Consider the following 15,498-nt stretch of genomic DNA (forward strand, 5'->3'; position numbering starts at 1 on the left):
AGGACAACTAGTCCCTGGTGCCAAAAAGTTTGGGGACTGCTGCCTAGAGGAGGCTATAATGCTTCTGAGCCCATAGGAGGCAGATGCAGAGGCCTTCCTCCATGTAAGTCCAACATACAGTGATCTTGCTCTAAATAGGTTGGCACCAACCCACTGTCACCCTGCCAAAAATCTCCCGTGCTCTTTGGGCTCAAGCCCAAGATCACCATATTGCTTTCTAGGGAGCAATAGAATTGGCCCCAGAGGAGACAAACATCTGGAAAGTAGAAAATAGAAACGTATTACTCTTGGAACCAGAGCAACCCTCACCCACCGCACGTGCTCCCTTACAGGCATTGGGCTCACCCTTAAGACACATGCAGGTGGGACCTGGGAGCGGAGCCAGTGTCTGGGGGTGGAGCCACACTCTGGGGGTGGGGCCAGGCCTTGAGAGGCCCTACCAAACCCCATACAGAAAAAGCTGTATTGAGACTTTCACACTCCTAGGTTATTGGCAAGAGAAATGATTCTGGTACAACTTCTCTGAAAAGTAATTTACATATCAGGAGTCTTTAAAATGTTCATGTCCTTTGATAACTCCACTTTTTAAATTCTGAATGAAAGAAATAATCAGAGATGAACACAAAAAAATGTGTGTACAAAGTTTGTGTATGACATTGTGTATATACGAGTCATTATGATACTATATATAATTACATATGTATGATTAGTTACAAAATAGCAAATAAAAATTAGAAAAGAAAAAGAAAAAAATAAATACCCACTATTATGGGAATAATTATATAAACAGATTACAGCAATCTATATGCTAGAAAAATAGGAATTTTAAAATATCACATCTACTCATAATGCTAAGAAGTAGAATGCAAAGTTTTAAGAACTGAAGGAAAAAGCCTGGGAGAAAATATACTAAAGTAGTAACTGAATTAATTTAAGTGGTAAGATCCTGGGTGATGTTTACTTTGCACCATGGTTTTCAAATGTTCTGTAATTAACCCGAATTGCTTTTATAATCAGAAAAACAGAGGAGCATCTTTTCAACCTCAGCATACCAGAACCCTCCCAGCTGACTTGCCTGGAGCGCTCTGTAAATGCCCTTCCATCCGGCCAACTCCAACTCCAATTCTGCATTCGTTTGTCTGACTTCTCCTCTGGTTGACACCATATCTGTTCCTAAGCCAGCCCCTGTTCTCACCTTCCTACAGCATTTTCATCGCTTCTATCTACCTGTGATGTAACTTGAACCCCCTGTCGTCTCAGTTTCCACAATAAAATGGTCACACCCTGCAATTTTCAGTTACCTAACCTCTTGCACCTCAAGATCCTGACTGCTCCCGGCCTCAGTCAAATGAGGAACACTCTAGGATGGCCCAATGGGCTCCAGCCTGTGTGAGTTCCTAGGGCTAAGTTTTTTCACTTCCAAGTGACCATGGCTGCAAGGTGCAGCCAGGCTGCCAGGAGATGCCCGGAGAGCTCCCCAATGTGTGTGCTCTAACTGGAAGTCAGCTCTCTTCCTTTGTGTGAACCACTGCTTCAACCCTCACCCAGGACACCACGAGGAATGCACTCACCCAATCCAGTCAGTCAGAGTCCTGGCAGCAAACACTCAGCCCACTCAAACTAGAATTATTTAAGGGATATTTAATATGGAGAAATTTTACAAAGGTAAGAGCAGGGTGTAAAGAACCCCCAAAGGATCATGTGGTTCTTTAGAGCTAGCAACGGCCAACCCAAGGCAAAGCAGAAGTGAGAAGTACAGAAATAAATATCCCCAGCATCACTCCCTCCTTCCCTCTGATACCCTGACCAGGTACAAATGGAAGCTTTTCACTGGCCAAACCCAAAGCTCCCAATTGGCCAAACTCAAAGGAAGCCAGAGGGCAAGAGAGCCCTTGCAGGATGGCCTCTCAGGGCTAGAGGGGTGAATGGAAGAGAGTCGGCCCACAAAGCATTTGGGGATTTAGCAATAATGTCTACTGGCAAGGAATGTATGTGTTCGTAGGGAAGGTCCACATCACCCAGCACCCTGAATTTCCCTTGAGAAATGCCCCACCTGACATGTCAGCATTCCTCAGGCCTTCTCAGCAGCGTTATTCCTCTCTTTCTCTCATGTGGTCCTCCGCATAGTGGCCAGCCTTTAAAACCAGTCACTCCCTCCCCAACTTCAAAATTTTCACTCTTTAATGCAGAGCAATTTAGAGAGTATCCTGCCCTCTGTTTCAAGGGGTCAGCACAGCATTTCCTGGACCACATAGGGCCCTCCCCGAGAGGCAATTTGGCAGATCGTTTTCTCATCTCATTTCACATTTTGTCATTTACCTTGCACAGCTCAAACTCAATATTAGCTGCAAAGCCTTGTTTGGGGAGTGTTGCAAAAACTGATTTTCCCTAATTGATCTGGATAAACATGTGTCTGTCAATACAAATCCCATCCCTTCACGGGTCATTTGCTGCATCTACAGCTACGTGCTCCAGGGCAAAGCTAAGGAGACTTTTCTGCAGCTTTATGAGCAGCAACTGAGTAGATTTTTTATTTTATTTTATTTTTTTTAAGAAAACTCTCTCTGTGTCAAGCTGGTGGAATGAGAAAAATAAGCAAATGTTTTCAGCCAGGAGGATTTTCATATTTGCATAATCAAATCTGGTCTTTTCCCTGCAAGCCTCTAGATTCTTTTGTGTCTGGACACAATTACAGACTCAGACCCACCTACCCACCTTTGTATAACAAGAGCACAGTTTAAAGGACCTGCAATGCCTTATCCCAAAGAAGGAGTTCATGGTGGTTAGGAGGACGGACATAGGATTTCGAGCCCAAATAGTATAAATTTCAGTCATGACTGATCCTTATTCTTTAGGAAACCTGGAACAAGACACTGATGTTTTGTACAACTACTTCAACATTTTTCAAATGAGAAGAGGAATTTCGGCTTTCCTTCAGATCTAGAGTGGGGATCAAATGAGAGCAAATGAAGTTAGTAAAATACAGTAACAAAATAATAATACTATAAAGACCCTTTATGACCACTTACTCTGTGTCAAGCATTATCTCATTTAAGTCGCAAAATGAGTTTTCAAGAGAGAAGTAACCAGAATAATAATAATAGCCAACATTGGATTAACAATGATTATTGAGACTTAGTATGTGCGAGACCCTGTTCTAAGGGCTCTCCAGGAAGTACAAATCTCTAGTCCTCACAAGATCTGTAGGAGTAGACACTACCAACATCCCATTCTGCAGATGGGCAGACTGAGTTCACAGAGATTGATAAATTAAGATCTTAGGGCTTAGAAGAGCATAGCTGGGATTTATTAAAATGTAGGGGTGATTTCACAACTTATATATGGTGTATGTGTACACTATATATATCACATATTTGTGCAATATATAAGTAAATCTAGTTCCATGAATGCTTGGCAGGGAGAAGGATCACACAGGGCTCTATTAGTCAGCTTTCCCAGGAAAGTGACACAAACAGAAATCCACGGATAGGACCCTTACTTGCTTACCAAAATGAAACTATTTCTGCTCTCAAGTATAGCTAAAGAGGCGACCTGGGACCCACCCACCTTAAGAAGAGGCCCAGCCAGGTTTGGCAGCAGAGGAAGCTGGGCCAAAAAACCTCTACCCAGAAAGGATAACATACTTCTGCTCAGCAGCTGCAGAGCTGGGGCCTCCCAACAACCACAGCTGTTACCAGCCACCCACAGCCAGGCAGCCGCTCACCCACCCAGCCTCGGCAGTGGGAGCCTGCTGTCCCTGTCAGCTGGCCTGCACACTTATCCCCTGGAGTCCCTGGGGGTCACCCCTTCTTACACACACACACACACACACGGAAGCATGCCATCTATATTGGCACACTTCATTTGCACCCAAGATTGAAAGCCAGACAGTCTGGCTCTGTACTTCCCCGGTTAGAACAGCGCCTGGCACTAAATAAACACTTAATAAATGTTTGCCATAATCAGTGTCTGTTGCAATCAGTGAAAAAGGGAAACAGGAATTGGAAGTTGTTATGGGTGGCGCCTGCCAAGGCCAGGTTAGAGGAATCCCAGAATGTTGTAGTGATTCCAAAGGGAGGAGCCAAGGGCTGTTAGTATAACAAGGTCCAGATGTTGGGTTAGGTCTTCTGGATGGAGTCAGGAGGGCTGTTTGGCCATGAAACCCTAAGGTGAGATGCTTAGACTTCTGGGTCTCTGGAGGCATCTGAAAGAAATGGGCAAAAAGTAGAGCATCTCTCCTTCTGATCTCTTCCAGGAACCCAGGACACTGTCAGAGAGGTCAAGAACCAGACTGAAAGATACCTGGCAGCCAGCGAGGCGGCAAGAGAAGCAGCTATTACCTGAGCCACCTTCTTTCACAAGATTAGAGCATTGTGCTGGACATGGCTTTACATGAGGGGCAGAGTGGAGGCCCCACTCAGGGAGTTTTCAAAGCCACCCTGGAGCTGCCAGAGCCTTTACTTGCCTCATCACATGAAACTCAAAAGTGCCTCTTACAGAGGTGGATATTGAGGCCCCTGATGAAGCTGTGGTGACCTGTGGCCTCAGGAAAACCAAGCAGAAGCAGTCAATTGGTTAACACATCTTATAAATATATAGGAAGAAAATGCCTTAAGAGTAAATGTGCAGGGTTCAGAAGGCTCTAGCATCATGCGGGGCTGGATCATGACTTTCTGAGACCTCAGAGAAGTATGTGAGTTCCAAAGACAAGGAGAAAATGAGTAAGGGAGAACATCCTTTAATAGAGAATTAAGGAGAGCGGGGAGGGGGGAGTACAGAGTCAGCAGCTCAAATGTCATCTCTTCCAAGAGCCTTCACTGCGCTTGCCCCCCGCCCCATAGGACCAAATCAATGCCCCAGGTCTTTGCAGCCCCTCACTCCACTCCACTCAGCCCTAGCATGTTCTGGGCTGGGGCTACAGCTATGAATCAGATTTCTTAAAGGATACAAATTTCAGAGAGATATTGTCATGGGTGGGGCTCCCCCAGAAGCAAATCCTGAGCCAAGGATTGCAGTGGGAATAAATTAGTTGGAAGGCGATCCCCAGAAACAATAGTAGGAGTGTGAGGAAGTGAGACAGAGCAGGAAGAAGCCAGGAGGCATGGAATACTGAGCAGGGTACTGCCCTGGGCACCTGGAGCTCAGTCCCACCGGGGAGCACTAGGGGGCGATATAGAACACACATCAGAGTTCCATTTATCCTCCCAGTGAGGCATGATCAGCATGCCTGGAACTATGGAGTGACTCAGCCACGAGTCTCTTATAGCTCTAATTGCTAAGTCATTATCATGCCTGCCTCCCCTAACTCAGATAAATCATGGGCTCTGGAGCCAGACATCTCATGTTCAAATCTTTGCTTCTCTCTTAGATGTGGGACCTTCATTTAACTTTTCCAGACCCCAGTTCCGTCCTCTGGCAGAGTTCACACCAGCTGACACACATAAAGAACTGAGAACAGCACCTGACACATGGGTGATACTCCAGAAATGTCAACCATTATTTTGAAGGCCAGGACTCCTCAGGCAAGGTCATTGCCTGATTCATCACTGTGTTCCCCATGCCTGGCCTAGTTAGTGCCTGGCACAGAGAAGGGGCTCGGTTCACATCTAGAATCAATCAATCAATTAATTAATTAATTGGATTCAAGAACAACTGTGTTGATCTAGATCATTAACTTTTAGTTTGGCATCTCAAGTCAGACTTTCTAAATGTCACTATTGTTCCCCATGGTGTCCTTCTGGAAGTATAAAAACTGTAACTGGACTCTGTGAATAACAGAAAATATACTAAATGCATCTCTGAAGAAAATTTCTAGAGCCACCCAATTTCCCTGCAAGGGATCTGAGAGCCCAGGGGCTGAGAATGGGAGACCCTCATAGGGTTCTGATTTCACTGCACAGAGAACTCAATTGTTCAGGAGACACTGCTCTGAGGTTTCACGTGTGGGCACCTGCTGCCCTCTGGTGGACAGACTTAATGACAGCAAGAAGCCTTAGAAACCATCGGGTCTCCCAGCTGGGATAGCCATATTTACATCAGACAAAAGAGACTTAAAAAAAGGCTATAACAAGAGACAAAGAAGGACTCATTAATTTCACTTCTGGATATTTACTCAAGGAAACCCAAAACACTAATTCAAAAAGACCTATGCATCCATATGTTCATTGTAGCATTATTCACAATAGCTAAGATATGGATGCAACCTAAATGTCCATCAATAGATGAATGGATAAAAAAGAAGTGGTACATATATACAATGGAATATTATTCAGCCATAAAAAAGAATGAAATCTTGCCATCCGCAGCTACATGGATGGACCTACGGTAAGTATTGTGCTGAGTAAAATAAGTCAGAGAGAGTAAGGCAATAACATATGATTTCACTTATTTGTGGAATCTAAAAAATAAAAAAAATAAAAATAAAACAGAAACAGACTCATAGATACAGAGAACATTTTGATGGTTGCCAGATGGGAAGGAGTGGGGAGTGAAGAAAGGAGAAGGGATTAAGAAGTACAAACTAGTCGTTACAAAATAGTCATGGGGATATAAAATATAGCATAGGGAACACAGTCAAGAATATTGTAATAACTGTGTATGGTGTCAGGTAGGTGCTAGACTTATCAGGGTGATCACTTCATAAGTTATATAAATGTTTAATCACTGTGTTGTACACCTGAAATTAATTTAATATTGTATGTCAACTATAATTGAAAAATTTTAAAATATTAAGAAAAACAATGAATGACACATTAAAAATTAAGTGCCAAAAAAAAAAAAAAGAAGAAGAAGAAGAAGAAGAAAGAAAAAAATAAGTTCATGGGAAGCATTTAATTCTCTTTTAAAAAAGAAAGACAAAGAAAATTTCCAGGAGTGCCCCATGATCTGTCAGAGATGCAGCCTGTCTCCCACACTCCCAGAACAGTGGTGAGCGATTCGGTCAGGCCATGTTCAAGCGGGTTCCTAGAGGCTTGGGGTGAAGAGAGGGAAGGTGTCAGGGGAGGGCTCTGGGCCCCTCACCCACGCCCCAACAATGGCAACCATGTGTATATATATGGGTCCCACATAAGATTTTATTTGGGGGAGACATAAACAGTGCCATGAAAAAGGAAAGAAAAAAGGAGAGAATGAGAAAAGAAAAAACAGGATCCCAACCAATTCCTTGTAGCACAAAAACTGACACCCAGGAGGTAAAAGGACTTCTTCAGCATCACGCAGCTGGTGGAGGCCACCTGGAATTAGTACTAGATGTCCTTTGTGTTAAATCAACATCCGGCACCTTCATTCAGTCATTGGGTCACGCTTGGCAGTGTTCACCGATGGGTGCTGCATGTAAAGGTGATGAGCTAAACACAGGCCTGTCCCATGAGGCCAGCGGCTCAGTGGGGAGCAGCCACACGTCGATACACCACGCATGCAGCCTCCACAGAGATACGAGCTCTGGGTGGGTACAGGGGGGTGGGGATTTGGCCCCACCGAGGGCGAGGGGAACCATCCCTGACAAAGTGGTATATGAGCTGAGCTGAAGGATGAAGCAAGCAAGGTCTCTGACAGTCACTACTGCAGTGCAGAAGGCCAGCTCACCGGCCACCTGGAGAGGTGCTGTGACAAACATTCAGCCCTACCCACCCAAAGGAGCTTCGTGCAGGCAGGAGACGGCCTTCCCAGTCACTGAGCCCCTGTTGCCACTGAACCCTACACACCTGACCTCTTTTAACCTTTTCTACCCACTCTGCAAAGCAAGAGATTTCATCCCCATCTCATGGATGGGGAAACTAAGGCTCAGAAAGGTTAACCGAATTGCCCAGGACCGCACAGCTGATAATAAGCAGAGCCAGAATTTGGACCAGTGTATATGGTCCCCAAACCATGCTGCTTCCTCGATCTCTGACAATTAAATGTGAGCAAAAGGAATTCTGAGTTCAGGTCATCAGGGCAAAGCTGCTATATCTAGAAGGTTCTTTTCTGCTGGGAAACATAACTCCACTTAGGTCATCAGGAGTTGCATGTGAACCAGAAATTGAAGTTGGCCAAGGTACAACAAGCTGACCACGTGTTGAAGACTAGGGCACTGGGAAATGTTAAGAATGAGACGACCTGGAAGGAAGGGCGGAAACCCAGGGTGGGGAGGAAGTCCCTTCTGCCTCCTTAGCAGTGATCCTTTCTACAAATGCACACACACACCATATGCACTCACGCCCCATGCACACACACAGATATACACACACACCATGCACACAGACACCCATACATCCTGTACATACACCATGCAGACACACGCATACATTTACATGTGCATATGCATACATGCATTCACCAGGCATGCATATACATCCACACATAAAAATATACATCCAGCATGCATGTATACCCACCATGTATGCACGCACAAATACACACCATGCATGCATACATACATACACACATATGCACACATAGACATACATACATATACCTGTAACCATCACCATTAGGCATTCCCATCTTATAAATTTCCCCGATGCTCACATTCTTTCATTTTCTTCTGTGTACATGTAGTCTCTGCTCTACCCTGTCTTAGGGCAGAGACTTCAGATCTCTGTGAAAGCCACACAAGCTCAGCATGGCTCTGGCCACCGGAGAGAGACCAGCGACTGCAGGTGACTAGTAAAGAACAGGATTAGTGTTCTCCTTTGGCGAGATGATAAAGAAAAAGCAAGCCACTTGAGTCTGATGTTATTCTAAAACAAAATCAGAGCAAAGCCACTGTCTGTGGTGGCCAGTTTTGGGGTTAGGGCTGCCCTTGATTGCTCTCTCTACCCTCCGTGGCTTTGGCTGGGTCCAGGGCTACACAGTCACAGCTAGCTCAGTCCTAGGATAACAGAAGCAAAAGTAGCCAATTAAGTCATATCCTAGCTGCAGCAAGGGTCATAAAAGCAGACAACGGCACTGCAGAGAAAAACATACAACAGTTATCAACCAACCAGAGGGCCCAGTATCCTTCTAGGATTTTGCTAGAACAATGGGAACCAAGGAGTCCTGCGGCTAGAGGCTCACGGGGGCTCAATTGGAACAATGTCCCTTTGGACCTAGTTTATTCCTGCTAGATTTGCTCATAGGGTTCATGCGCCAACAGTGTGTATGGCCCACTAGGCCTTAACCTTAACATACTCCCATTTTATCCTAAGATGACATTTATATATAGCCCAGTTATATACCATTCTTTTAAAAAAGCAATTTAATTGCCCCAGACGAAATCTAAAGGAGAAATAAGAAGAAAGTAACTTTTAATATTAATATATGTACTTCAATTTGTGGATGCTCATGCACAGAGGCACGAGGCGCTCCAGTGAAGTCCGCAGGTCGTTACCGGTTTGGACTTAAGAGAAGCGAGAAGATCAGAAGCCATTTCAAGTGAGACATACAGAAAAATGAAAGAACAGAGGTGAATACTAAACAAAAACCAGCATTGTGTTAAGTAATCACTGATGAGACTAGGTAAGTTCGATGTGCATGTCAGTGGGATGTGGACTGTCCCCACGCATGGCTGGACACCAGCTTTCCTGGACTCCGCCCACCCAATGCCAATAATGTCACTTCCAATCATTGCAATAACCAAAAACTGTCCCGTTCATTTGTACACATCCCTGTAGGGGCAAAAGCGTCCCCTTTGATGACCATGGAGGCGGGCTGTGGGGACACAGTGCAGGGGACAGGGGGGAAGTTCCCTATTTAACTGGACTGGAGCACACACAGCTTCAGGAGAAAGAGAATGTAGGAAGCCTTGAGAAACCTTTTCTGTGTCCCCTGCCACCACCAGGCTTCGTCCACAGAGACGTGAGTGCACCCCCTACACAAGGGTATGCTTCCTCCTGCCCTTGGCCTCCCCCACGTGCAGAGCCTGTGGCATTGTCTGTGGGTACATCTGAGCCCAGAAGATTTGTCAGGCTCAAGTGTCTCAGAGCCTCCAGGGTTGGATCCCTTTGCTCCTCAGTCAAGTTTCCCTTGTCTTCCTGCAGCCGAGGAAGTTAGGAGTCCCTCTGAGCTTTGCTGCTCCTATTAACCAGCACCTCCCCCACCCCCAGGAAACAGCAACACCCAAACCAAGGCAGGGAACCCGGGGTTGGGGCAGTGACAGGTGAGGATGCAGGTGCTCATTGCATATCGTTTGTCAGTGATGCCCCGGGGAATGGCCTTAGACCCTCCCAGCCTTTCCCAATCAGGCCTGTGTGTTCACACCCTCCCACCCTATATGGGACAAGGGTTGCAGGTAGGCAGGAGCTTGGGAATCAAGCAAAGGTGCAGACTGGCCCTCTTGGGGCATAGTAATCCCCTTCTGGATGAGGGGCAGGCATAAAAATGACAGGGGTCTCTGTTACCCATAGCCAGGTGCACAGTGGTCCCCACACCTTCTCTAAAGCCAACCAAGTATTCAGTCTGCAGGATGTCCCCTCCACCTGACCAGCCTGGGTGCACCAGGTGACAGCCCCTACACGTGACTGGGTGTGCAGGACATCCAGTTCATACCCTATTTGGTAGGCAGGTTCTAGGGTTGGCACGTGAAGTAAGAATGTACATACATTCAAAAATCACTCTCCCAAACTTCCCCTTGCATAGGCACCGTGCTAGAGATCAGCATGTAGACCCTCAGTCAATCCGACACAGGGGATGTGTTCTCTCCTTTGGGAACAGATGTGTTTCTTCAGTCGGGAGTGTGTGAGCAGTGCTTAAACTTACAGCCACCAGGTTGTGAGAATGCCCAGGCTGCACAGAGGGGCCACGTGTAGGTGCTCCAGCTGACAGCCTTGGTGGAGGTCCCAGCCAACAGCCACCATCGACTGCCAGATCTCTGGGTGAAAGAGCCATTAGGTGATTTCGGCCCCCTGCTCTTGAGCCACCCCAGCCTTCACAGCTTCCAGTTGAGGCCCCAGACATTATAAAGCAGAGATAAACCGTTCTCATCATGGCTGCGTCTGAATTCCTGACGCACAGAATAGGAAGTCGAATTTCAGCTCATAGAGATTCTCTATGCCTAAGTGTGTTACTTGGTGTGCATTAAGGGGCAGCCACTTTGTGTGCCTCTTTAAACATTTCAATAATGCTCACACTAGAAGAGGCACAGCAGAGCTGAGACTGACCCAGGGAAGACCACAATCAAACCACAGGCTCCATCAGGGCATTAGGCCTGATGATCAGAAGCAAAGGCCCTGCCATTGAAATTATTTGTCCTAAAGGAATGGGTGAAGTTGGTCGAATTCTTTCAGGCTGAACACGGACTCCACCAGAGGTGCTCCAGAAAAGACTTGCAGCTCGACAGATGATAAGCTGCATTCTTCGGAAGGACAGACACACCAAGGTTTATACGTGATCGTCCAACATAGCCGATGATGAGTGAACTCAGGGACCTCGGTTGTCCTCCCTGTGAACGAACGTGAGCAGTGGGCGGCAGGGACAGCCATGCCGTGTCAGAGGATGGTGCAGCCACAGCAGTACCGCTCCGGGTAGTCTGCCACGTACACTCTGTGGTCGGTGCCGTAGATATAGTATACATTAGTCTTTCCTTGGTACCAGTAATGAACTTCAGTGAGAGGGATCAGCTCGATGGTCTGGCGCTGAGGAAACAATTGGCCAAAAAAAACCTTCAGTGTCTGTTTAAGTCACTTGTCTGCTCAGGAACCTTCATTAGCTCCCTGCTACCTGTGGGGTGAGGTTCACGCTGTGGCATTGGCATTTTGGCTCCAATCTGCCTTTCTACATGTGTATCTTACTATACGTTCCTTCATATGCCCCAAGCTCTGGCCCAAACCAACTTCTCTTCTTTAGCCACCCTCTGATTCTCGGTTTCGTGAAGTGGGGGCAGAGGCATCCCCAGTGGTGTATGAAAAGCCACCAGACAAAAAGGACATCTTCCAGAAACATTACTTTTTAGATGGGGGTGGAGGATAAAGGTAGAGGATAAGGTCACTTTAAACCTTTTTGTATTAAAAACAACCATTAGGACACATTAGGGAGTGGATTATGCCATTTGAATTCAATTGTAAGAAAAAACATTGACACCAAAGAAATTCCAAAGTTTGGCAGGCAGCTTCAGGCTATTTTCTCAGACCCCTGCTTCCCCCACCCCATGGTTTTGCATTGACCCACCTTTGAAAAAAGTCTTTCTCAAATATTCCCCTCCTTTTACAAATGGGAAGACCAAGGCCCATGGGCTCACAGAATTTCCAGTTTTTTGGAAGATCATTCAAGTCAAGTACCATCTTCTCACCATAGCAGGACCTGTTTAATGCCCAGAGCTCCAGCACCTGCCTCTACCCGGGTACCCCCTCCCTCCCACAGAGCGGTCCTCATGCCCTCGTTCTCTGGCTCCTTCTCTGGGCATTGATTCGACAACCTTCGGAAATCAAGGGGCCCTGAATGGAACTAGCAGCCCCACCTCGGGGAGAACACTGGCTTCCTCCTGAGGCACCCGTCCCCATCGGCCTTCGGCAGCGCTGTTTTGTTAATTGCAAATACAGACGGTGTTGACACAGGAAAGTCACCCCTAACCACTGAAGCGAAGCATTCGTGGGGATGTTCTGTGGGCCAGGTTCTGGGTCAAAATCCTTAAGTTCTTCTGCCCTCTCTGCTCCCCTGTCCCAGACTCAGAATTGAGGACCCCAAACCCAAAGGGATTTGGGGTGGCTGGTCCAGGGTCCGACCCTCCTGCTTGCAGGAATTTTCCCTCCTTGGGAAAAGATCCCAAGTCCTCATGCTGAGGCCCTAGGGGAAAGGTGAAGCAGGCCAGGGAGTGGATTTTGAGGAGCAGCTCCCTACCGTACTAGATGGGCAGCTGAGTGGCAACATGAATCTGTGGCAGCAAGGGGACTCAGAGGGTGTGCATTTTCCATAAAGCTTTCTGTGCGATCTCTCACTTTCTTTCTCTGGGCCTCAGCGTCCTCATCTGTGAAATGAGGATGAAACGTCTCTATCACAGAGTCGTTGAAACGACCAAATGAGATCATGAGACTGAGTTTTCTCCACGTGTCGGAAACTCATCTTAAGCAATAGTTTGGAAAATAAAAGGTGGATGACCCCTCTTGACGTTTTGGTACAGAGGACCCAAAACGGGAACTACGAGGCGAGAGGAGATGGGAGCCAGCGTCACTGCTCAAAAGGCCTGGACAGCGGCCTCGGGATCACTCATTTCCAAACTTTTCTCCAAGATCGAACAGAGAGCACAGAAATACCACTCGACTCCCACCTGCCTCCATCTGCTTTGAATGGTCTCCGAGTTCCAGGTCACAGATTGGTCTGGACATCAACTGCCATCAAGGGGTTTATCTTGTAACCAGCCACTTATCTGTTTCCACACCTTGGTCATACCCCTGGGATGAGCAGATCCCAGGTCTGAGATGAACAGCCTGGGCTCGTGCCGTGACGGCTGTTTACTCACTGGATTCCGCCGGCTAACTTCTCAGTCCCGAACAAACATTAGCATGAATCTTCATCTACGGATCGAGGACCAACGGACAATGTGGGGAAGAGATTCTCAGATGTGGCCTCTTCTCCCACTATGTTCCTTTTTAAAGAAAAATGTTTAGCAGGTTTTCCCTTTCCTGCTCCAGGGCTGGTTCACACATGGCTGTGCTACGCGAGACAGGATTGGGCTGTAGGGAAACACGAGCCCCGGCAAGCCAGGTTCCAGACAGAGGCCGGCCGCTCGGGTCTAGATCTCGGCAGTCACTTCTCTTCGTTGGGCCTCAGTTTCCTCAGATGCCAAATGAAGGGTCCAAAAAGGACCCCAGTTGTCAGTCTCAGAAGCAAGAGTCCCAAAATAACTACTCGCATCCACAAGTTGCTGAGTCACTTCCTTACTCTCTCCCCAGTCCCAGAGCAGACACCGTGATACTTGGGGCTCTTCGCTGTGACCCACACCACAGGATGCTAGAGCTGCAAGAGTGAGCCCCCTGAGAGAGATCGTCGTGGGGTCTTCTGTGGACATCATTCTTATCCCACCTAGGTCTCCTGGAACCCGCTTCTGCACACCCAGCCCTGTCCCACTTCCACACGCTCTGCGGCTCACAGCTCATCTTTTCTCTTCAGAGCCCTGTCCTTGAGATTCAGAACCCGCCTCCCACCCCAGGGCGGAAAGTGCCTGGGAGATTGCACCAGCGATTGGATGTGCTAACGAACAAAGTCCAGCCCACTCGCCTCCAGGATTGCCTGACACTCAGAGCTCTCCTGGGTTTTGGCAGAGGCTGGGCTGTCGCCAGCACAGTGCTCTTGCATGACCTCTCTTTCTTCCTTCTCCAGCTCCCCCTCGACTTTACAAGGTTCTCCTGGGAACCCTTCCTTAAAAAAAAAAAAAAAATCCTTGTCTCAGATCTGTTTCTGCAGAGCCCAACCTAAGGCAAGGTCTAACCCGCTCGCTTCATAGATGAGGACCCTGAAGCCCACAGAAGGGAAGACAGAGGCTTGCAGTCATGAGTGCATGCCTGAGCTAGCAAGCAGGTTCGAAGCTGGGAAGCAAATTGTCCCTGAAGTGCCTGGCCCAGTGAAAAGGGCCCCAAAATCTCCCTGCTGGCTGATAGCCCTGTGAGCCTGCACTGGCCTCCAAGAGTCACTTGTGCCCCTAGAATGTGGTGGGTAACATTTCGCTTTGAATTGGGAAATGGGTTTTACTCCTGGGCTCTTCCAGTGAGAAGCTGCGTGACCTTGGAGAAAGCACTTCCTCCTCCCCAGCCTCCTCTGATGTATCAGAAAAGTCATAAGTTTAGACTAGACCAGTGGTATAGTCTATGATGGCCTGGCAGTCGAAGCAGGCCCATTGGCCCATACAGAGCTCTTAGCATTTTAAAAATTTTGTTGTCAGTATTGAAAAGTTGAAAGGTTTCATTAAAAATATCTGAACTTTAGAAGATCTGATATCTCTGGTGCTGTGCCTACATGAGGCTGAGTGGGGGCTGGCCCCTTTGGATAAGGGGTCTCCCCCACCCATGTGGTAGGCCTTTGCGGTGCCCCAATTCCATGATTTCTGAGGTCCATTCCAGCTCCAAGATAATCATTTATTAGTTTTAAGTTAAATGCATCCTTCCTTCTCCTGAAAATAGGAGAGATGAGCCAAGAGAAAAGAGGAGATATTGCAAAGGTTACAGAAAGAACAGTGACATTTTGAGCACGAGCTTCCAAGCACTTAAAGTAAATTGTCTCATCCTTACACCACCTCCTTGGAGAAAGAAGAAGATGACCCAGGACCAGTTTAACATGCAGGAGAACCAGGATCTGAGCCCAGTCTGCAAGACTCAGGCCTCGGCTGACAGACCTCCTCGCGGAGCTCTTATGCTGGGAGTTTCCTGGCCAAATTCCCCCCACCTTCTAGCGTCTTCCAACCAAATTTTGACTGCCTGCTCCTGGTGATGCAACGGGCACGACTGCCACCTAGTGGCCACCAAGATACAGCACGAAAGCAACATTAGCTCCTGGAGATGCGAAGGGCACCACCGCCACCTAGTGGCCGTAAGAGTACAGCACCAAAGCAAT

At 47.3% G+C, this 15,498-nt stretch overlaps 1 protein-coding gene across 6 annotated transcripts in view; it reads right to left on the bottom strand.

Moving 5' to 3' along the window:
* The window catches only part of SSUH2 (ssu-2 homolog), a 311,599-nt gene that overhangs the window by 276,367 nt on the left and 19,734 nt on the right, over positions 1 to 15,498 (bottom strand). For 2 of the 6 annotated variants that reach the window (XM_016134865.2, XM_016134863.2), the window contains exon 12: positions 10,083 to 11,591. The exons of the other annotated variants lie outside the window; for them this stretch is intronic. In XM_016134865.2, the coding sequence (XP_015990351.2) occupies positions 11,445 to 11,591 (147 nt within the window). In that variant the 3' untranslated portion in view covers positions 10,083 to 11,444. Of the gene's footprint in view, positions 1 to 10,082; positions 11,592 to 15,498 lie in introns of those variants that run through there. 6 annotated transcript variants of the gene reach the window in all.

Source organism: Rousettus aegyptiacus, unplaced genomic scaffold (genome assembly GCF_014176215.1).
Source record: "Rousettus aegyptiacus isolate mRouAeg1 unplaced genomic scaffold, mRouAeg1.p scaffold_m13_p_4, whole genome shotgun sequence".
NCBI lineage: Eukaryota > Metazoa > Chordata > Mammalia > Chiroptera > Pteropodidae > Rousettus > Rousettus aegyptiacus.